Raw genomic sequence first — 25,139 nt, forward strand, 5'->3', positions numbered from 1 at the left:
CAAACAGCACTGGTGAACAACGGTGATGGATCGAAGCAAGTCGGTAGTGAGATGAAGACGGTGGATGGTGCCAAGTACCAACGCGGCCGAAATCAACGGTAAATCCGGTTATCACGGCGCCACACGCCCGTCAGTAGATCGCCGAGATAAGTCATCAATTAATAGAGTTCACCATATTATCTTTCTATCACGATCTAACGCAGAGCATATTCTAGAACTACAGCTAGTAGGTATTTGGTATGCAAGCTTATAGTACCTATCAACCTCCGGCCAAATTATAATGGTTTCCAATTCGAGAACAGATGGATTTTTTACGTTTTATTCAAATGCAGACATTTGAAATTTAGAAGACTTCGCTTGTTACGTGTTTCAGACGAACTTGTGCATTTGAAGTTGTCGTATAATTTAGTGTTTACTTGTTGTTTCGAATGACCTATAATTTTTTTGTCGTCTGTCTTTTAAGCCATTTGTCTTGTCGTTTATTTTAAACAATTTACACATTTATTTAGGTAAAAATTTGATATTTGCAAAATAATATATCTATATCTGTTTATATATAATATACGCAATAAGCACTTTGTATTAACATACGACAGGAATACATTAATAAAACATTATATTAATGCATTGTGTTAAGATGAGACAATACCCTAAAAAAATGCAGAATTTTAACGACGTGAGTGAAGCAGCCGTGCAAAAAAATATTCGTCGAGAGACATTGGTGTATTAGACAGACCTGCGGTTGAATTTGCCCTATCAAATCTCTAAAATAAATGGGAATCTTAAGAGGAAGCTACAAGCCAAAAATATGTATATTCTTGGTGTACCTTATATTGTAGATAATAGGCATTGAAATGGCTTTACAAACGGAGTCTAGAAACGTTCGATTTCAAGCACAAAATTGGTTTTTATTTATTTTGTAAATAATTCTATAAGAAAGCAAAAAAGTTAATCAATTGAAACTGTGACAGATAATCTTAGCTATAATACTGTATTTTTTTAAGTTGTTTCCTTTACGCTTTCATATATTTCTATTGAAAAAAAAATTTTTTTGTAGTTTACATTTATATTTTGTATTGATTATTTTATTATTTTATTTTTATTCTACTCAAGCGAAACGATAGAAAAACCTTCAATTTATCTAAAGCAAATTTTTTGGTATTCATAATGTACACCAATTCGTTATAAAGATTAATCAAAATAGGTATTTAGCACTAAGCTTCGCGTGATGAAGTCCTGAAGTGATGAAGTCCTGTAAAACAATATTCGGCGCGTGGCCCGGCTTAATGGACGGACCTACTGTCGACTTTGCCCTAGCAGGCCTAGAAAATCGTTATTTTCGTGGTGTTTTTTTAAAAATGATTTCTTCGTTTAACGTTATTTATGTATTATACTCACGCGTTTGCAAATGCTTCTAGAGGGTTCCCTCGGGAAGTTACCAATTCATCGCCTAGAAATAAAACATGGTGTTCACACTAATTTTATAGTTGAAAAACGTTTTATAAAATTATGAAACAATAAAATATTTTAATGGTAAGGTCCTGTTTTTATTAATCTTAAATATAAATAACTTATATCCGTGGAGACCCGTCTAGAAACATTTGCGATTTTAGTAATACGTTCATCAGAAATAATTAAAATGTGAGCGTCGAGCAAACCCCCGGTATTATGTCGCCTTAAATACAACTTGTCTTAATTTAACCAGTGATCCCTGACTATGAGGAGTAAAAAATGATAAATCAGTTGGTGTAGGACATCTGGGGTTGGGTGAGGGATAGAGCGGTTTTTTGAAATAAAATCATTAAAATGTCACCGGATTCCAAATTTTCATTTTACTCCGAATGATATCAGGACTCACTGTTTAAAGTAAGTCAAAACACCACGCATAGATAGATCTGCACCGTTCCAGTAAATAATTATTGACTTATTTTAAAACAGATTTGTATTTTTGATGGGTTAAGTGTTATTGTGTTTAATAACTTACCTACGGAGAGTCCTCATACTTAAACAAAATATTTTTTTGTTGCTCTAGTTCCCCTCAGCAGACCAGGACATCAGTGAGGAGCTGGGAGCCAGCGAACCTGCGCGCAGGCTGCTGTTCCGGCTGCTGGACAAGGACCCGCGCTGCCGCCTGCGCTCGCTCAAGACCCTCATGGAGACGGCCTTCTTCAAGGACTTTAACTTCGCTCAGGCCAGGAGCATGACGGTAAGATTCTGTGTTTGTTGCTCCAGTTCCCCTTAGCAGACCAGGGCATCAGCGAGGAGCTGGGGACCAGGGAGCCGGTCCTCAAGCTTCTGTTTTAGTTTTATGCATTGATTTTTTTCTAATACTTAAAGTAGATCTAACCCTTTACGTGAAATTGTCATTTAACCTGTGCTGATTGTTTTAAATGTATGTTTATTATTTTGTTCAGATCAACCCTAACGATATACTGCAGCAACACTTTCCTGACGGCCCTCCGACGAGAATAGCTGAACAATCTCTCAACGAAGAACAAGAAGCTGAACTATTTGCAGACTTCGATCACATTACGGTCTAGAAAGGTTGAGATTAATGTACAGCTTGACACGGTTAACTTTGCAGGCGGACAAAAGAGGAACTAACGAAGGAATTATTAAAATCATAAATTATTTTTAAAATTTAAAATCTACAGGATTTGATTTTTGTATCTAAAGCTTTTAAAGGCGGACTGCAAAGTTAAGCGTGTCGATCTGCCGTAAAGGTTGTGCATGATATCTGGCGAGATAGAAAATATCCAGTAAATACATATCGAAGGAAACAGTTTTAATGTACACACTTGTACAAATAAGCTGTGATTTAAATAATGTGAAAAAGCTCAGTTAAGGAATCTCAACATTTCTTATCACTTTGAATTTATTTTTATAATACAAGGAAGTGATATAATATCAAAATATATATTTAAAAAGATGAATTTATAACAATATGTGGAAATTTACGTGACCGTACTCGATTCCCTAATCGAACTTACATCAATATACTCACATTCATATACAACTCGTAAACAGATATATGTGTATGATTGTATGTACAGTGTACATAGTATTACGTGTGTAGTACGTAGGCGAACGTTTGAAAAATAAATCCTTTTTAATTTCAACAAAATTATTTAAAAATCCACCAAAAGTCAGTTAAATATTAATTTCTGAAATGTCTACTATTTTAGGTCGGAATATGACAGAAAAATCTTATATTGTTCTGTTTGTACTGTTGAGAAAATCTCCAATTCTTAGAGGAATTATTGACACTATAATTTATGAAGTTTGAGGTATATGCTTTACTTGAGATTATATTATATGTTAGTGGCCTGATCTGACATAATAAAAGTGCTATCTATGTAGTTTAGTTTCACTGTGTTCAAATTACTGATCGATTAAACATCACAGTATTTCAGGATTTGAGGATCTCACGTAGAAAATTATATAATTTCCTCTATCCAATTTACCGATGTTTCAATAAAATTAGTTTGTTATTGACTGAGTTATGTATTTAATACCAATAAATATTTTAGTATACCTATAGCCTAGGGTACACGTAGGGTACACATAGGCACTACTTTTTGAATCTCACAATTGTTTATAAGCAAGGTGTCCGGTGGTAAAGTGCATACACTTTGTGTGGTGAATCTACATGATATTACAAGTAAAAAATATTAACAACTTTTTTCAAAATTTCAATATTTTAAGGTAGTTTTCAGGTACAAAATTTGAATTGTTTCAATGAAAAAAATAATATACTTCCATGGAATAATATTTAAACAATGGAGTTTCGATAGATTTCTAATCTTTTTTAATTCTACCATCATGTAGAATCACCCCACGAAGTTTGTGCACTCTATCCCCGGACACCCTGTATTAGAAAGACTAATAGTATTTGTAGTATGTACATAATAATATTCCACAATAAGCATTTAAATATCCCCCTCTTTTGAATATAAAGGGTGAAATCACCCAACAACTGATTTCCAAGGGTTTCCGGAAACTTCTTTATTAAAATTTTTATTATTCCGGAATAATTTTATTAACTTTTTCTAGCCAGCAATATATTTTTGAATTATTGATTTATAATATTGCTGAGAAAAGATAATTGCAAGTTATTTAACTAATTTTAAGTTTTTTATTATTTTTTTGATAAATTAATGTTTTAAAGACAAGATTTTATTTATGCATAGCACAAAGGATAACAATTATTTTTATAAGCAATAATTGTTCGCCTGAAACACTCATCCACATTGAACGTCATGTATTTTTTATCAGGAGATTTTTTCAATGTGGATGAATGTTTCAGGCGAACAATTATTGCTTATAAAAATAATTAATTTTAAGTTATTGAACCTCATTGTGCATAATTTATAAACAAATAAATAGATGGAATGTTTTTAGTGTCTTCTTGTATATTATGGAAATCCAAATTGATAGACTTTCCCTTACATGAAATCTTGGTATCATTTCGGCAAGCTGGAGGCAAACCACGTGCCCATATTTTAAGCACCAGGAGGTTTCGAGAATGGTTTGAATAAACTTTAGCATCAGACGTACATTGATCGCCAATGAATGCACATTGAAATAAACAGACCCCGCACAGAAAAGTAAAGTTCGCTAAAGTAAGGCAAAGTTTTGCTGCGCCGTACATTGAGGGACTTTTCTTCGAATTTCTCAGGAACTTTTGTTTACCCGATTTTGGATTAGTAGTTAAGAGTTTTACGCAGCCAGCAATTTGCGCAGCATTGTATGAAGGAATTTTATTTTCAAGGATTGAATAGCTTTATTACAATGCGAGCTGCCTGTATACTATCAGATTCATTTATTCATAAATCACAGAGAGCACTCTACGCGCTTGGATTGTTCCCCGTTCCCTGATTGGCTGGTCTATCAATTTGATTGTCTATGGTGGAAACCCGTTTTTCCACAAATTGGATGACATAACAGATAAACTCATTATAATTGGTATCCCTTATCACAATTTCCTCTCCGTAGGTCTTCGTTTTCCTTATTCCATTTGGCTATCATTTACTGTGAAAAGTTAATAAGATTTTCTACTTAGAAAAGATCTGGTCTTTCAATTACTTACCTATTTAGTATTTTTCATGATGTTTAACAAGTAGTGTCCAACTGTCAGTTTTAAGTAAGTTTTCATTAGATATCTTGTATCTATCAGCTCTATTGTATTTGTGAGGATAAAATCTCATCTATCTATAATAGTATCAGAGTATTGATAGGATGAAATGGAACCTACTTACCTATTTATAAAAACCATGTTAGCCAAATTAGTGAATTATAATGTTTGATTTATCTTCTTCCATTGTTATAAAAGTAAGAAACTGTGTTATACGTATTTACAATATTACGAGATTTAAAGTAATTAAAAAATGCTAGAAGTTGTAGTTGATATAAATTTATTGTGAAAAATGATTATAGATTTGGGATGAGGTTTACAACTGTACAGTATTAACTAGATTTAAAAGAGAGAGATACATTTTATGAAAGTATTAAAACAAATCAATTCCATTCTGGCAGAAAGCATAACCTATTCCTGAGAGTGAATGTTTTCTGCCAGAACGGAGATGAAATTTAGTTTTAGAATAGAAAATTATTATACTATATTCGCTCAGAAAAATCATTAAATGTGTCTTGGCTTCACTATTTCCATATCAAAAGTAAATATTGATCAAAATTTATTAATTTACATATCACCGGAATGATAACATTTATCTTGTATTTTCCTTGTAATGCATAGAATCTTCTAAATTAAAGTACAATAAACCATTCCTTAAATGAAACATGTTTGTATATTATTTGAATGGAACCTTCTACACCAGGTATGTATAACTCGAAGAAAGATCACTCAAGATGGACAGAGATTACATTTACAGATAGTAGATATATAGATAGACACATAAGTAGGGAGGTACTTTAATTTACAGCACCAACTGGAATACATAATAGTATTGGAATAATGGCATAAATCAAGAGTATTTACCAACTTCTACTTTACGTTGCACTGATATTATTTGATAATTATTCCAGTAAAAATACGAAGAATGCTACAATGTTGCCAACTAGCAACATGCAAAAGCATCCTTGAAGTTACTTCAGTGTCAACACGTCACTTGGTAATTTACGATGGCTCCCTAGGCAGACTGAGTAAAGTTGATTCAACCGCTCAACCACACTACAGACGATCCAATTTGGTTGGCAGTTGGGTGGTTGGATGCTCAGGCGGGACAGCTATTCAACTTTATAGCCACACCCTCTTTTCGAATACAACGCAACTCCGCATGGTTCAACTTTACGTTCAACTCAACTAGATTGAATCAACAACTCAACCATATTGAGTCGGCTGTTACGCCAATAACACTATTTACTACCTTTTATTTTTCTTTGCACCAATATGATTTAATAATAATTCCAGCAAAAAAACGAAGAATGCTAGAAAGCATCCAATTAGCTGCATATAAAAGCATCCTTGAAGGTCCTTTAATGTCAACACTTTAACGCCACTTGGTAATTTAGATTCCATGCTCGTTCCCATGAACAGCCCGCGCCAGTATTTCAGAATGCCGCCCTCGTTGAGCCCTCTGATGTGCATATTAAGTACATCAATGAGAGGAGAGTCATACCAGATAAAGTAGGATGTGTAAAAACTATGTGACTTATCTTTCCCTATATGAATTGGTAGATTCCCATTTTCATCCCGATACGTTTTCTGCACAAATTCAGCCATCAAACAGTCCAGCCAGCAGCCTTTCTTATTAGTTTTTATCAGATCTTTTGAACAAGCCAGCACGTCGAAATTCTTTACAAACTTCTTATTCAACTTAGCTTGCCTTGGATCTGGGCCCAAAAAAGTATCGGGAGACGGCACACCCTCGAGGAAAACACCGCTCTTTTCCAAGTCTAATAACGTATTTATCTCAGCTTCATATCTGGGGACAGTAAACGAAGATATTATCAATCCTTGAAACATGAAATTCAAAACAAATACAAACCAGAAAACCATGAAAATTAAGAAACGTAGATAATTATGTTTGCTCACCCAATCCACTGGGTACAATAAAAACAATTGTAACGTATATATATAAGCCAAAATGATTGATTGGAAAATACTACTTTTGCGAGAGAATCTTATAAACAAGTAGAAATTGAGGACTACGACATGGAGCACTAATAGTAATAAACCAAAAGAAGTTATATCAAATACTCTAAACAAATTGTACCAGGTTGGCACCTGGCTGGCTCGGTGCACGAGGAAGCAACGCCCGCTTTGCTCCACGGAGTAAAGCAGCGATAATATGGGAAAAGATGTCTGCATAACAAATATACTGTATAAAGAAATATCATATCTACGATAAGCCACGTCATGGAAGCTAAATATGTACATGTTGTAATACATTTCCTCATTTTCACTTTCCACTATTGCATTTTTAACAGTAAAATTCATTTTATCTGTTAACGCTTTTAAAAGATTCACTTCGATTCCGGTAAACTTTGCTAGATTTCTTTTTTCATTGTCTGGTTTATTTAAAAGATGCACATTCAGAGGAAATCCCTTCAAATTCCTTACACTTGGCAAAGTGCTCTTGTCTGTATCCTTAGAGATAATTTCAATTTCGATACATGTTTGTATGAACATATCTGCAGACCAACTGTTCATGTCTAACATGTCACAGCTTTGGTTGCAGTGCAGGAACGATCGTATGTTATATTCATATAATTCATCTGCTTTTTTATCTGACCAGCAACCGTATTGATTTTGGTTTTCAACCTGTTTTTCCACATATGGAGAATACCTGTACATAGAAATCTGATTTGTGCTATTTGTTTCCAAAATAATACAATTAATAGACCTATACCACCAGAAGAGGTAAAAAATAAAGCCAATGTGTTGTTTTTCTGAAGTGTATATTAGCATTTTAGCACCAGAAGCCCAATGAATCGTCAGCGCCAAGTTCATCAATGCTTCAGCAAGAGCTTCAGTGTCCTCCACGTAAAATACCATAATGCCGACTTTACGCTGGACAAAGTTTTCTGTCAAATCTCCAGGAATTGCAATGGTGAAAGACAGCGGTGAATGCTCAGCAGGATTGAGGACAACTAAGTCAATATTGTATTTCATCAATCTGTGATAAGAACTGCCTGGGAGGGATCCATATAACAGAACTGTACTTATGTTGTTGTAGGGATGATATTTTAAAACAAGGTCCACCTGAAAAAAGACTAATACTATTAAATACCAAACTAATCATCATGTCAATAAGGAGGTAGAGTTATAGTCAAAATAACTTCTTTGAAACATAATCAGGTAGAAATGCTTAGAACTTTTTTCCATAAGAAATCTAATAGCTCAGAAATGCACAATATAATTTGCAAGGCAGATAGAAACATTACACTTTTAAATTTATACGACGAGAATGCCAACATTTTTATAAATCCCAACCAGGAATTATTAGATTCCTGGTCAAATAAAATTTTACACGCAAAACAATTCAATTATCTCAACCAAACGTATGTTGACAAATTTTCGTCAAACAAATGGTTGAGTATTGGAGAGTTAAGCGCAGAAATAAAAGGATTTATGCTTGCCATTCAGGATAGAGTAATTAATACTAAAAATTATAGGAAGCATAATCAAAGATACTAATCAAATTGATGATTTATGTAGAAAATATTTTGCTTTTCCGGAAACTATATAACATATTACATCGGGATGTTCTATATTAGCGCCGTCTGAGTATACATTTTGGCATAATCAAGTTTTAAAAATAATTCACCAAAGTTTGGTAATTAAACATAACTTGATTGACTGTCGTAATATAGTACCATATTATGAATATGAACCAAATTCATTTTTAAAATTTTGAATTTTATACAATATATTATGATAAAACTATACTAACAGACCCAACGATTAGTCATAATAGACCCGATATTGTTTTGCATGACAAAATTAAAAAAATAACTTATATCATTGATGTCGCTATTCCAAATTCCTTTAATATTCTTAAATCTCTTTCTGAAACATAAGAAAATACACAGATTTAGGAAATGAAATTAAAAGAATTTGGCATTCTCAGACTATAAAAATATTACCATATGTTATTTCGCCTACTGGCATTATACCTAGCTCTCTCATTAAAAATTTAGGCGTATTAGATTTGTCAAAGAATGTATAGATAAAAATGCAAAAATCAATCATTTTAAATACATGTAGGATTATAAAAGATTTTTTAAATATTTATATTGAGGGATCAGTAGGATTTATAGGTCCAATTAGAATATCTACCGAGCCGAACCCTCTGATATGAAAATATCTGGAGTCGGTGAATTATTTTCCCATTTGACCTCTGGTGATTTGACGTGTTGTTCTTGTATTTATTATACTTATATAATGCACTTGCATAATTTGGATTGACTAGATGATCATTTGTGGAAAAGTGTGTGGAAGGGTTTAGTTTTTCCTGTGGGGAAGATTTAACCCGAACATAAAGTTGGAAAAATATAATTTTATAATGTTTAATTTTTTATTTAGATATTATGTATCCTTTGACTCAGTAGGTTTTTGTAATTGCATGTACCTATTTGTATATTAACACACTTCGGCCGGGAAAGGTAGTTCTACCCGTTCGGTTGATTGATGCTTATCGGCGGGAAGGGTAGTACTACCTTTCAATGGCAGTAAAGAAGGAAATATTCAATGTTTTTATATGAATATTATATTTCATTCTCTTTGTAAAAGTCCCAACTATATGTACATAATTAACGAATCGCAATCCAAGTCTTCTTTTTATATTTATGAAATGTGTTAACTGAGTTTCTAAAACTGGATTGTCTTCACGTTAGTGAGGACATTTGTAAAACCAAGTATAAATAAATAAAATATTTATTCCGCAGTAGTAGACGGAGCAGATCGTCCTGGAACAAACTTCATTCCTTTATTATCTCACACCCACCCTTCTGTTATTTAGACTCTCGTCAAGAATTAAAATGAATAATTAAATATGTAGATACCATTTTATCTGCTACAAGGTTTTCCAATTTGTCTGCGGCCAGAAATTTGGAACCAGACGTCCCAAGTACCAGCAACAGTATTTCAAAAAATATTTTAAAACCCATTGTATTTCCCTTTCAGTAAGCAAAACTCCACACTGAAATAATAAGGATCTTGATCCGTTTATATAGTGAAAAGGTAGTTGTAATACATAAAATATCCAGTAAGTTACAGTACTTGCAACATAATTATGATGTGATTACTTCCATTATACTAATAAACCAATCCATATAATGTATTATTTAATCCATATTAAGATTGATGGGATCTGTGATTCATACATAAGTCATATGGAAGATGATCCTAATGATGTTATGATAAGCCAGCTACCTAATGATATTATAATTTTGTTGTGATGAATTAGTATTGAATTATTGAATACTAGCTGTACCCCGCAACACGTTGCTGCGGCTCAGTTTGTCTGTGCTGATAGAGAAACAATAGCGCGAGTTGCTTTTACGTCCAACAGATGGCGCTGTTTTAATAAAAAACATGTTTGTCCAACAGATTGCGCTGTTTTTAATACACATGTTTTTATCTGTCACAGGTGACATCTATATAATATAGGTATATGGTAATATAGGTAATGCATCATTGTGTCAAATTTTCAAAGCAATGGGTGAAGAACTTTCGGAGATTTAAGATTTTGAACAATTGATCATTAACATTTTTATTTATATAGATAGATTATGCACTCAATTAACATTAATGTTTTACTGATATTACTAGTTAATGCTTGGAAAAAATATTTTTTATTCAAATTTGGACTTTTTACCTTTGGGATTTGAGCTTTAACTCTTTGTGAGGTGGAAAAGCCTATTGGCTATGAAAAATTTATACCTGTTGAACGCCGCCATGGCCGATCAAGGCACAGTCAAAACATATTTTCTTTTTATTCCGTTTTACATCGTAAAAAATGTTTGTCGGCTACTAAGATAAATATTATTCGATCGTCAACAAAATAAACAATGAGATAAGAGTTCTTACTTTTCGTTTTAAAAAAACCATAAAAACCAGTTAAATGTTAATTTCTGAAATGTCGACCACTTAATAAAAATATTGTTTTTAGACGGAATACAACAGAAAAAATCTTATCTTGTTCTGTTTATACTGTAGAGAAAATCTCCAATTCTTAGAGGAATTATTAACACTATAATTTTGGAATTTACGCAGTTTGAGATAAATGCTTTACTTGAGATTACTTATATAATAAAAGTGTTCACTGTGTTCAAATTACTGATCGATTAAACATCACAGTATTTCAGGATTTGAGGATCTCACTCAAAATTATATAATTTCCTCTGTCCAAGTTACCGATGTTTCAATAAAATAAATAATTTAGTATGCCTATAGCCTAAGGTACACGTAGGGTACATATAGGCACTACTTTTTGAATCTCACAATTGTTTATAAGCAAGGTGTCCGGTGGTAAAGTGCACACACTTTGTGTGTTGAATCTACATGATATTACAAGTAAAAAATATTAACAACTTTTTTCAAAATTTCAACATTTTAAGGAAGTTTTCATGTACAAAATTTGAATTGTTTGTATGCAGTAAATAATATACTTCCATGGAATAATATTTTTGTATGGTAAAAAAAACGGAATTTTGATAGTTTTCTAATCTTTTTTACTCCTACTATCATTTAGAATCACCTCACGAAGTTTGTGCACGCACCCTGTATTAGAAAGACTAATAGTAATTACCCTATGTATTTTTAAATAATTGATTTATAATATTACCGAGAATAAATAATTGCAAGTTATTTAACTATTTTAAGTGATTGAACCTCATTGTGAATAATTTATAAACAAATGAATAGACAGATTGTTTTTAATTTCTTCTTGTATTTTATGGAAATCCAAATTGATAGACTTTCCCTTACATGAAATGTGGGTATCATTCGGCAAGCTGGAGGCAAACCACATTACCATATTTTAGGCACCAGGAGGTTTATAGAATGTTTTGATTAAACTACGACGTCAGTCATACATTGACCGCCAAATGCTTGGTTTCGTGCTACGTGTAAGTAAAATATTCAGTAATCCGCGTACAATTGTAATGTTATATTTCGCATTAGTCAGGAAGTACACTGCAATATGCATCGCCTATTTGGAATCCACAATATAAATTTACATAGATAGTATAGAACGTATTCAAAACAAATTTTTTAAATATATTACCTACAGATTCAACAATAACTTTGAGTGTACATTTGAAACTTTGCAGCAAAGACGAACAGTAGCTGACTCAATATTTATACACAGAATTTTAAACAATGACATTGACTGTACTGAACTTCTGTCCCTTATTATCTTTAACATACCTTTGAGACGTACACGACATACAGTGCTATTCCACACGCTATATTATAAAACAAATGCAGCATCTAATTCGACAATCAACCGAGCTCTTCATACTCTAAATAATATTTGTCTTAACTCTCACATTGACATTTTTTCGGATTCACTGCCCAAATTCAAATGTGGCATCATGTCAATAATTTAAACTATTCAATGCACATATATATAGACACACACACACACACACCCTCTCATACATACATTACACACATCACACACACACCTATAAACTACACAAGTCACCTGGTAATTAAGGAATAAACATACCACTTATATTACAAGGAAACATTTCATAGGTACACAACATGAAGTATCTTATTTCATGGTATATTGTTCAAACTCTGTAAATCATGTACTGTTTGTTTCTATGATATAAAATTTAAAAAAAAAGAATGTATACTGAAATAACCAGATGCTGCACAGAAAAGTAAAGTACGCTAAAGTAAGACAAATTTTTGCTGCACCGTACATTGAGGGACTTGATCGCAGGATGTGAATGTTCGTTTTAAACAAAACTCCTGATGTAGTGACGCTAAAAATCAGTGAGTCGGCTAAATTATGACACATTGTAAAAGTGTCTAACTATATAGTTTAACAAAATATTCAATTTTGGAATCCAGACGGAACTTTTGTTTACCCGATTTTGGATTAGTAGTTAAGAGTTTTATGCAGCCAGCAATTTGCGCGGCATTGTATGAAGGACTGGTAATTCGTAAGCAGATTTTATTTTCAAGGACTGAATAGCGTTATTACAATACAAGTTGCCTGTATACTATCAGATTCATTTATTGAAAAATCACAGAAATGGAGAGCGCTCTCGCACTTGGTTTGTTCCCCTTTCTCTGATTGGCTGGTCTATCAATTTTTATTGTCTATGGTGGAAACCCGTTTTTCCACAAATTGGATGACATAACAGATAAACTCATTAAAATTGGTATCCCTTATCAAAATTTCCTCTCCGTAGGTCTTCGTTTTCCTTATTCCATTTGGCTATCATTTACTGTGAAAAGTTAATAAGATTTTCTACTTAGAAAAGATCTGGTCTTTCAATTACTTACCTATTTAGTATTTTTCATGATGTTTAACAAGTAGTGTCCAACTGTCAGTTTTTAGTAAGTTTTCATTAGATATCTTGTAGCTCTCAACTCTATGGTATTTGTGAGGATAAAATCTCATCTATCTATAATAGTATCAGAGTATTGATAGGATGAAATAGAACCTACTTACCTATTTTCTAAAAACCATATTAGCCAAATGAGTGAATTATAATGTTTGATTTATCTTCTTCCATTGTTGTAAAAGTAAGAAACTGTGATATACATAATTACAATATTACAAGATTTAAAGTAATTAAAAAAAATGCTAGAAGTTGCAGTTGATATAAATTTATTGTGAAAAATGATTATAGATTTGGGATGAGGTTTACAACTGTACAGTATTAACTAGATTTAAAAGAGAGAGATACATTTTATGAAAGTATTAAAACAAATCAATTCCATTCTGGCAGAAAGCATAACCTATTCCTGAGATTCAATGTTTTCTGACAGAACGGAGATGAAATTTAGTTTTAGAATAAAAAACTATTAAAATATATTCGCTCAGAAAAAACATTAAATGTGTCTTGGCTTCACTATTTCCATATCAAAAGTAAATAGTGATCAAAATTTATTAATATATATATCACCGGAATGATAACATTTATCTTGTATTTTCCTTGAAATGCATAGAATCTTCTAAATCAAAGTACAATAAACCATTCCTTAAATGAAACATGTTTTATAAATTATTTGAACGCAACCTTCCACACCAGGTATGTTTAACTCGAAGAAAGATCACACTTGATGGTAGATATCCTATCCTATAGACACACAAGAAGGGAGGAACTTCAATTTACCGCACCAACTGGAATACATAATAGTATTGGAATAATGGCGTAAGCCAAGAGTATTTACCACCTTTTATTTTTCTTTGCACTGATAATAATTCAATAATAATAATTCGATAATAATTCCAGTAAAAATACGAAGAATGCTACAATGTTTCCAAGTAGCAACATGTAAAAACACCCTTGAAATTCCTTCAGTGTCAACACATTAACATCATTTGGTAATTTACGATGGCTCCCTAGGCAGACTGAGTAAAGTTGATTCAACCGCTCAACCACACTACAGACGATCCAATTTGGTTGGCAGTTGGGTGGTTGGATGCTCAGGCTGTACAACTATTCAACTTTATAGCCACGCCCTTTTATCGCATACAACATAACTCCGCATGATTCAACTTTACGTTCAACTCAATCAGATTGAATCAACGACTCAACCAAATTGAGTAGTCTGTAGCGCCATTAACAGAATTTACTACCTTTTATTTTTCTTTTCACCAATATTTTTTGATAATAATTCCAGCAAAAAAACGAAGAATGCTAGAAAGCATCCAATTAGCTGCATATAAAAGCATCCTTGAAGGTCCTTTAGTGTCAACACTTTAACGCCACTTGGTAATTTAGATTCCATGCTCGTTCCCATGAACAGCCCGCGCCAGTATTTCAGAATGCCGCCCTCGTTGAGCCCTCTGATGTGCATATTAAGTACATCAATGAGAGGAGAGTCATACCAGATAAAGTAGGATGTGTAAAAACTATGTGACTTATCTTTCCCTATATGAATTGGTAGATTCCCATTTTCATCCCGATACGTTTTCTGCACAAATTCAGCCATCAAACAGTCCAGCCAGCAGCCTTTCTTATTAGTTTTTATCAGATCTTTTGGACAAGCCAGCACGTCGAAATTCTTTACAAACTTCTTATTCAACTTAGCTTGCCTTGGATCTGGGCCCAAAAAAGTATCGGGAGACGGCACACCCTCGAGGAAAACACCGCTCTTTTCCAAGTCTAATAACGTATTTATCTCAGCTTCATATCTGGGGACAGTAAACGAAGATATTATCAATCCTTGAAACATGAAATTCAAAACAAATACAAACCAGAAAACCATGAAAATTAAAAAACGTAGATAATTATGTTTGCTCACCCAATCAACTGGGTACAATAAAAACAGTTGTAACGTATATATATAAGCCAAAATGATTGATTGGAAAATACTACTTTTGGGAGAGAATCTTATAAATAAGTAGAAATTGAGGACTACGACATGGAGCACTAATAGTAATAAACCAAAAGAAGTTATATCAAATACTCTAAACAAATTGTACCAGGTTGGCACCTGGCTGGCTCGGTGCACGAGGAAGCAACGCCCGCTTTGCTCCACGGAGTAAAGCAGCGATAATACGGGAAAAGATGTCTGCATAACAAATATACTGTATAAAGAAATATCATATCTACGATAAGCCACGTCATGGAAGCTAAATATGTACATGTTGTAATACATTTCCTCATTTTCACTGTCCACTATTGCATTTTTAACAGTAAAATTCATTTTATCTGTTAACGCTTTTAAAAGATTCACTTCGATTCCGGTAAACTTTGCTAGATTTCTTTTTTCATTGTCTGGTTTATTTAAAAGATGCACATTCAGAGGAAATCCCTTCAAATTCCTTACACTTGGCAAAGTGCTCTTGTCTGTATCCTTAGAGATAATTTCAATTTCGATACATGTTTGTATGAACATATCTGCAGACCAACTGTTCATGTCTAACATGTCACAGCTTTGGTTGCAGTGCAGGAACGATCGTATGTTATATTCATATAATTCATCTGCTTTTTTATCTGACCAGCAACCGTATTGATTTTGGTTTTCAACCTGTTTTTCCACATATGGAGAATACCTGTACATAGAAATCTGATTTGTGCTATTTGTTTCCAAAATAATACAATTAATAGACCTATACCACCAGAAGAGGTAAAAAATAAAGCCAATGTGTTGTTTTTCTGAAGTGTATATTAGCATTTTAGCACCAGAAGCCCAATGAATAGTCAGCGCCAAGTTCATCAATGCTTCAGCAAGAGCTTCAGTGTCCTCCACGTAAAATACAATAATGCCGATTTTACGCTGGACAAAGTTTTCTGTCAAATCTCCAGGAATTGGAATGGTGAAAGACAGCGGTGAATGCTCAGCAGGATTGAGGACAACTAAGTCAATATTGTATTTCATCAATCTGTGATAAGAATTGTCTGGGAGGGATCCATATAACAGAACTGTACTTATGTTGTTGTAGGGATGATATTTTAAAACAAGGTCCACCTGAAAAAAGACTAATACTATTAAATACCAAACTAATCATCATGTCAATAAGGAGGTAGAGTTATAGTCATAATAACTTCTTTGATACATAATCAGGTAGAAATGCTTAGAACTTTTTTCCATAGGAAATATAATAGCTCAGAAATGCACAATATAGTTTGCAAGGCAGATAGAAACATTACACTTTTAAATTTAGACGACGAGAATGCCAGCATTTTTATAAATCCCAACCAGGAATTATTAGATTCCTGGTCAAATAAAATTTTACACGCAAAACAATTCAATTATCTCAACCAAACGTATGTTGACGAATTTTCATCAAACAAATTGTTGAGTATTGGAGAGGCGCAGAAATAAAAGGATTTATGCTTGCCATTCAGGATAAAGTAATTAATACTAAAAATTATAGGAAGCATAATCAAAGATACTAATCAAATTGATGATTTATGTAGAAAATATTTTGCTTTTCCGGAAACTATATAACATATTACATCGGGATGTTCTATATTAGCGCCGTCTGAGTATACATTTAGGCATAATCAAGTTTTAAAAATAATTCACCAAAGTTTGGTAATTAAACATAACTTGATTGACTGTCGTAATATAGTACCATATTATGAATATGAACCAAATTCATTTTTAAAATTTGAATTTTATACAATATATTATGATAAAACTATACTAACAGACCCAACGATTAGTCATAATAGACCCGATATTGTTTTGCATGACAAAATTAAAAAAATAACTTATATCATTGATGTCGCTATTCCAAATTCCTTTAATATTCTTAAATCTGTTTCTGAAACATAAGAAAATACACAGATTTAGGAAAAGAATTTGGCATTCTCAGACTATAAAAATATTACCATATGTTATTTCGCCTACTGGCATTATACCTAGCTCTCTCATTAAAAATTTAGGCGTATTAGATCTGTCAAAGAATGTATAGATAAAAATGCAAAAATCAATCATTTTAAATACATGTAGGATTATAAAAGATTTTTTAAATATTTATATTGAGGGATCAGTAGGATTTATAGGTCCAATTAGAATATCTACCGAGCCGAACCCTCTGATATGAAAATATCTGGAGTCGGTGAATTATTTTCCCATTTGACCTCTGGTGATTTGACGTGTTGTTCTTGTATTTATTATACTTATATAATGCACTTGCATAATTTGGATTGACTAGATGATCATTTGTGGAAAAGTGTGTGGAAGGGTTTAGTTTTTCCTGTGGGGAAGATTTAACCTGAACATAAAGTTGGAAAAATATAATTTTATAATGTTTTATTTAGATATTATGTATCCTTTGACTCAATAGGTTTTTGTAATTGCATGTACCTATTTGTATATTAACACACTTCGGCCGGGAAAGGTAGTTATACCCGTTCGGTTGATTGATGCTTATCGGCGGGAAGGGTAGTACTACCTTTCAATGGCAGTAAAGAAGGAAATATTCAATGTTTTTATATGAATATTATATTTCATTCTCTTTGTAAAAGTCCCAACTATATGTACATAATTAACGAATCGCAATCCAAGTCTTCTTTTTATGTTTATGAAATGTGTTAAGTGAGTTTCTAAAACTGGATTGTCTTCACGTTAGTGAGGACATTTGTAAAACCAAGTATAAATAAATAAAATATTTATTCCGCAGTAGTAGACGGAGCAGATCGTCCTGGAAAAAACTTCCTTCCTTTATTGTCTCACACCCACCCTTCTGTTATTTAGACTCTAGTCAAGAATTAAAATGAATAATTAAATATGTAGATACCATTTTATCTGCTACAAGGTTTTCCAATTTGTCTGCGGCCAGAAATTTGGAACCAGACGTCCCAAGTACCAGCAACAGTATTTCAAAAAATATTTTAAAACCCATTGTATTTCCCTTTCAGTAAGCAAAACTCCACACTGAAATAATAAGGATCTTGATCCGTTTATATAGTGAAAAGGTAGTTGTAATACATAAAATATCCAGTAAGTTACAGTACTTGCAACATAATTATGATGTGATTACTTCCATTATACTTATTAACCAATCCATATAATGTATTATTTAATGCATATTAAGATTGATGAGATCTGTGATTCATACATAAGTCATATCGAAGATGATCCTAACGACGTTATGATAAGCCAGCTACATAATGATATTATAATTTTGTTGTGATGAATTAGTGTTGAATTATTGAATACTAACTGTACCCCGCAACAAGTTACTGCTGCTAAGTCTGTCTGTGCTGATAGAGAAACAATAGCGCGAGTTGCTTTTACGTCCAACAGATGGTGCTGTTTTAATAAAAAACATGTTTGTCCAACAAGTTGCGCTGTTTTTTTGATACACATGTTTTTACCTGTCACAGGTGACATCTACATAATATATGTAGGTATATAAAAACACACGCGTATTCGAATGCATCGTTGTGTCAAATTTTCAAAGCAATCGGTGAAGATCTTTCGGAGATTTAAGATTTTGAACAAATGAACATTAAATTGTAAGTCAACTAAGCCCTCCTTTCTTTATATTAGGCGATTTTAATGCCCATTCCCCCGTCTGGGGTTCTGCTTTCTCCGACCGAGATGGTCGAAGTGTGATGGATTTCCTAGATCAATCCAACCTTTTCCTTTTGAATGATGGATCTCCTACTAGGATCTCACGCCCCAGCACAAACCCCAGTGCAGTGGATCTCTCGATATGTTCTACTAGTCTGGCTTCTCTCTCCTCGTGGGTGGTGTCCCCCGACCCTTGCTCCAGTGATCATTTCCCGATCACCATTACTTATCAAACTTCTTTCCAATCGGACAAGTCTCATATTTCGACAAAGATTAAAACAAAACACACCAAATGGGATGAATTTATCTCTCATATGGACAAGTTCCTACTTAATTTACCCGCCACCGATATATTTTCCGTCAAAGATGACTATAATAACTTCAAATCAATGCTCATAACTGCAATAAATAAATCAAATCCTCCCCCTAAAACTAAATCTCTCAAAAAACTCCCTCCAACTCCCTGGTGGGATGAGGAATGTTCCAAAGTAGTAAGAATTTGGAAAGCTAAATCTCTTTCCTATCGTTACAATATGACTATGGAGAACTATCTAATATGCAAAAACGCTGAATCCAATGCCAAAAGGGTATTGAGGTCAAAAAAAAGATCCGGGTGGTACAACTTCTGCAGTTCAGTATCTCCGAACACTCCAATTTCGGAAGTTTGGTCTATGATCCGAAGATTTCGATCCTCCTTCAGTTCACCATCTCCTCGAGCGTCTCATTCTAAATGGATAGATGAATTCTTGGACAAAATTGCCCCCCTTCTGTACCTAACTTAGATGAAATAACGCCCATCTATAATACTCCTATGTCTAATCATTGGCTAGACTCTCCATTCACCTTAATTGAGCTAAAAAATTGTTTATCAACAGTCAAGGACTCATCTCCAGGCAGAGATGGTATACCTTACAGCAAGGCTGCCCAACCTTTTTAACAGTTGGGCGAAATTGACGATTTTGAATCACTGGCGGGCCACTGAATACCTGACGGTTCCTATTTCCATGGGGGGGGGGGGGTTGTTAGAGAATTTCTATAAAACATAATTCCCCACAAAAAAAAATCAAAATGAGTGCATGAGGGGGGGGGGTTGTTACGGAACTTCGCTGAGAAAAATGCACCCAAAAACATCATATGTTATGTGATTCCCCACAACAATTTTTCGAATTCCATGGGGGGAGGGGTGGCTACAAGATTCCATTTCGGACGCAAAAAATATTATATCAAAAACCGGTGTATTTTTGTTTAAAAAGTAAGTTCAACAGGTTAGATTTTTTCGTCGCTGATTCTCGTTCTGAGTAGCCTAAATAGCGATAAATCGCCTTCGTTGATAACACTGGTGACCGCGCGCAAGCTGCATTGTTTGTTTTTTCGCGGGCCCGCGACACTTTTTCAAATTGGCGGGTTTTTTGAAAATGGTACACGCGGGCCACTTATAATTTGTTCGCGGGCCACATTGTGGCCCGCGGGCCTGGGGTTGGGCAGCCTTGCCTTACAGCATAATTAAAAATAGTAGTGATAATGTTCTAAACCACTTCTTAAGCATCTTAAACAAAATCTTCCAGACTGGTATAATGCCTGATGACTGGAGTTGTCAAATAATCATCCCTATTTTAAAAACAAACAAATCACCAAATTCTGGATCCAACTACAGGCCAATCGCTCTTTCATCTACCCTCAGTAAACTTTATGAAAAATTAATTAAAAACCGATTAGATTTTTTTGTTGAGAGTAAACAGCTTCTCTCTCCATCTCAATTTGGATTTAGGTAAAAAAAATCCACACAGGATAACCTTGCCATCATCAGCACTGATATTAATTTATCAATTTCTAAACAGGAAGTTTGTCTTGCCGTCTTTATAGATATAGAAGGCGCCTTTGACAATGTTTCCATCCAAACCCTGCAAAAAAAACTTCTAGGCCTTGGCCTTCCCCCCATGTTTGTCCAGTCTATTATTAATCTATTTCTAGATAGAAAAATTTTCATTGAACTTCCAGATATTTCTCCTCAAAGTAGGTCTGTTTGGAAGGGTTTACCACAAGGCGATGTATTGTCCCCCTTTCTGTATAATATATACACATATGATATGCATGTTACTATTCCCCCACAAGTAAAAGTTATTGAGTTCGCAGATGACATAGCTTTCTTCTTATCATCCAAAATCATCCCTCTCGCCGTCAAATATCTGAACGAAGCCATGAATGCCCTTTGCACATGGCTCACGTTAAATGGTTTTGAACTTTCAATCCAAAAGACTCAGTGTGTCACCTTCTCAAACCGCCATAAAAACCCCCCCGTTCAAATTTTATTTAAAAATTCTCCAATCCCCAACGCTTCTGAAGTAAAATTTTTGGGAGTAACATTTGATAGGAAACTTAAATGGTCCTCCCATATTAATAATTTAGTTACTAAATGCGAAAAAAATTTAAATAAAATCAGATCATTATCTGGCGTTTGGTGGGGAGCTCACCCTACTTGCATTAAGTTGCTTTACAACGCACTTATTCGAAGCCATCTCGACTATGCCTGCCCACTTTTTAGTACTGCCTCAAAAAATGTACTTAATAAATTAGACAAAGTTCAATCTAAATCTTTGCGAATTATAACTGGAGCGATGCAATCGTCACCCATCAATTCCCTTCAAGTAGAATGTTCTGATCCTCCTCTTTATTTAAGGCGTCAACTATTTGCTGACAAATTTGTTCTTAAATGTTTAAATTCTAAATGTCATCAGGTTATCCCCAGCGTCTCGTTGTTCATTGACTCAAACCATTCATCTACAATCAGAGCTTCAACTAAACCTCTTCCTGACATCTGTAAAAATTTTAAGTCTCTCTCAGAGCTTCACATCATCCAAAATGATCTACTTCCCTTATACAAATTAAAATATAGTCACGTCACCCTATCCCCAACAATATTTGAAGGGATCGGAATCCTTAAAAGTCATTCCAATCTGCCGGCCCGAACTGTCAATAATATGTTCAATGACATTATTTCATCTAAATGGCCCAACTTTTCTCTTTTATTTACTGATGGATCCAAATCTCCCGACTCTCCTAACTGTGGTATAGGTATTAACGTTTACCACAATAATTCTAATGACAGAATATTTCATTCAATTTCAAATCAATTTTCAATATTTTCAGCCGAGTGCATTGCAATAATAGAATCTCTCAAATATATAATCAAAAATAATTTCGAACATTCCCTCGTTTTCTCTGACTCTCTCAGTTCCCTCCAAAAACTTAAATCCAGTCCTCTTCTTCATCCTGATGATCACTTTGTATGCCTTATTCGAGAGATGATAGCCTCCATTCAAAGCTCTGGTAAAACTGTAACTCTGATTTGGATTCCTGGACATGTTGGTATCATGGGTAATGATATTGCGGATGCCTTGGCAAAACAAGGAGCGTCCAACCCTGTTGTTACCCTCGTAAACCACATTCCCCTATCTGACATTTTTTCCATCATCAAAGATAGATCCCGCAATGTTTGGTCTGAGTATTGGCACATTGCTAGTCAATCCAAGGGAGCCTGCTATGCCTCAATACAAAGGACTATTCCATCAAAACCGTGGTTTCAGCAATTCCCTCATTTTTCTAAAAAAGAAATTTCTTCACTCATTCGAATGAGGATCGGACATTGTTCCGTTCCTTCCCATCTTTTTAAAATTCACGTTGTTGACTCCCCAGATTGTACATTCTGTGGTCTAGAAGTGGGAACTTGAGATCACATATTTTTTGGTTGTCCCTCTCTAAACAAATATCCTCTCTTCTATCAAGCCTTATCTAAAATTGCCTCCCCTCCATTCAACATCTCATCTCTTCTAAGTCTGAACTCGACTCCAATTTTCATTATAATTTTGAAATTTGCCTATTTAAATAAAATTAATATTTAAATTCACCTTTCATTTCTCAATAATTTTAAATGATGGCCAAGAACACCTTGAAGGGTGAAAGCCAGAAATAATAAGAAAAAAAAAACATAATTATGATGTTATTACTTCCATTATACTAATAAACCAATCCATATAATGTATTATTTAATCAATATTTAGATTGATGAGATCTGTGATTCATACATAAGTCATATTGAAAATGATCCTAATGATGTATGATAAGCCAGCTACCTAATGATATAATTATTTTTATTTTTTTTTTATTCATTTTTGGGAAATCGACAGTTTATATTTAATCAGTTTGAACATAAGTATTTCTGTGGTCTAGAAGTGGGAACTTGAGATCACATATTTTTTGGTTGTCCCTCTCTAAACAAATATCCTCTCTTCTATCAAGCCTGAACTAAAATTGCCTCCCCTCCATTCAACATTTCATCTCTTTTAAGTCTGAACTCGACTCCAATTTTCATTATAATTTTGAAATTTGCCTATTTAAATAAAATTAATATTTAAATTCACCTTTCAATACACCTTTCTCAATAATTTTAAATGATGGCCAAGAACACCCTTGAAGGGTGAAAGCCAGAAATAATGGAAAAAAAAACAAAACATAAGTATTATATAGTAAAATAAAACCAATTATGGATTTCCTCCTTGTGACTTTAACTGAGACAGCGTAATATGGAATAAGTTATTTAAATGGTAAGTTTTTAGATTCTTAGTTATTTAAATGTTTGAGAAAGGAATATGAATTAAAAAATTTATACAAAACAAAAGATTATATAAAATGAAAAATTTACAAAACAATACATTTATAGCCATGGAGCGAGGTTGTAGATATAAATCAAATCATAATAGACATATAAACAATAGACATAAACATTATTCACAAACCATCAAAGAAATATTCTTTTATGGACCTCTTGTATTTGGTAAGTTCGCAACTGAAAATATCAACTTTAGATATCTACCTACCATACCTACCCATTCATCCAGTGTGACGTATTTTTATGTCTACATAATTTTATTAAAAATCACCAAACAAACCAATAGTGAACTGAGTTTAAAGTGCTCAATTCTTCTAAATTGTAGACCGCGCTTCAAACCCGTGAATTTTTATCGCGTGAAGTGGCTTGTTTTAGTGCTTTTTTTACCTACATTTCTAAACTACCTCGAAGTGTCAATCTGCCCTGAAGTTTTATCTCTACCTATTGGAAAAAATCATCGGTTGTGATGCTAAAGTGATTAACGAGTACTATCTTATAATATTATTAGCCATTTAAACATCACTTTTTAAGTAAAACTGTGTCAAACAATATTACCATGAATACAAAGTGCATTATTTGCGAAAAAGACATTGACACTCCATCGGATTTTATAAGCTGTAGTGAAACGACACGCCGTAGTGCAAGGAGTTTGCAGTGGAAATGGAAAAAATGTATTAAAAATATCAAACCAAAGCAGGCGAATAATGAAATAACATTGAACAAAGAAAAAGAACCGCCATCTATCGCCATACAAGCAAAACAGTTTTCTCAAGCGCCAAAACCTGAACTCGCAATTCAAACAAACACAGAAAGCTTACCAACCTCAAATATAGATGGAGCTAATGGTCCATTAACCTCGCAACTATTTTCAAAAGAGTTCACTGAATTCAAAACAACCATAATGAAATTCGTGGAAGACAAATTTGATTCATATGTAAATAAATATGAAGCTCTTATCTCACAAAATAACGAAATAATAAAAACTATCCAATTTATGACAGATCAACAAGAAGACTTCAAAAAACAGATAAATGTTATCGAAAAAGCACAAGAATTTATTTTTTATTTTTTTTAAAGTCGGAGGCAGTTTACTTACGTTCCCCGCGAGCACTTAGGCCATAGGCCTATTGTACTATCTCCCATTTTACCTCATTCCCTTGCCAGTAACCCGGTCCCTTTTATGAAGTTCACCAGGGCTGTCATTGGATATGTGGCGATGTCTTCTGGTTCCACACTGTGTCTTCCCAGGTATCTGAGCCTTATTCCCAGCAGAGCGGGACATTG

At 33.6% G+C, this 25,139-nt stretch overlaps 1 protein-coding gene across 1 annotated transcript in view; it reads left to right on the forward strand.

Moving 5' to 3' along the window:
* The window catches only part of S6KL (ribosomal protein S6 kinase like), a 219,188-nt gene extending 215,038 nt beyond the window's left edge, over window positions 1-4,150 (forward strand). The window contains exons 8-9 of the mRNA XM_089636568.1: window positions 2,033-2,206; window positions 2,415-4,150. Of these exons, the coding sequence (XP_089492694.1) occupies window positions 2,033-2,206; window positions 2,415-2,540 (300 nt within the window). The 3' untranslated portion in view covers window positions 2,541-4,150. The remainder of the gene's footprint in view (window positions 1-2,032; window positions 2,207-2,414) is intronic.
* Window positions 4,151-25,139: the final 20,989 nt, after the last annotated feature.

This window comes from Hesperophylax consimilis, chromosome 10, assembly GCF_061612785.1.
Source record: "Hesperophylax consimilis isolate HC1 chromosome 10, BYU_Hcon_1.0, whole genome shotgun sequence".
Taxonomy (NCBI): Eukaryota; Metazoa; Arthropoda; class Insecta; order Trichoptera; family Limnephilidae; genus Hesperophylax; species Hesperophylax consimilis.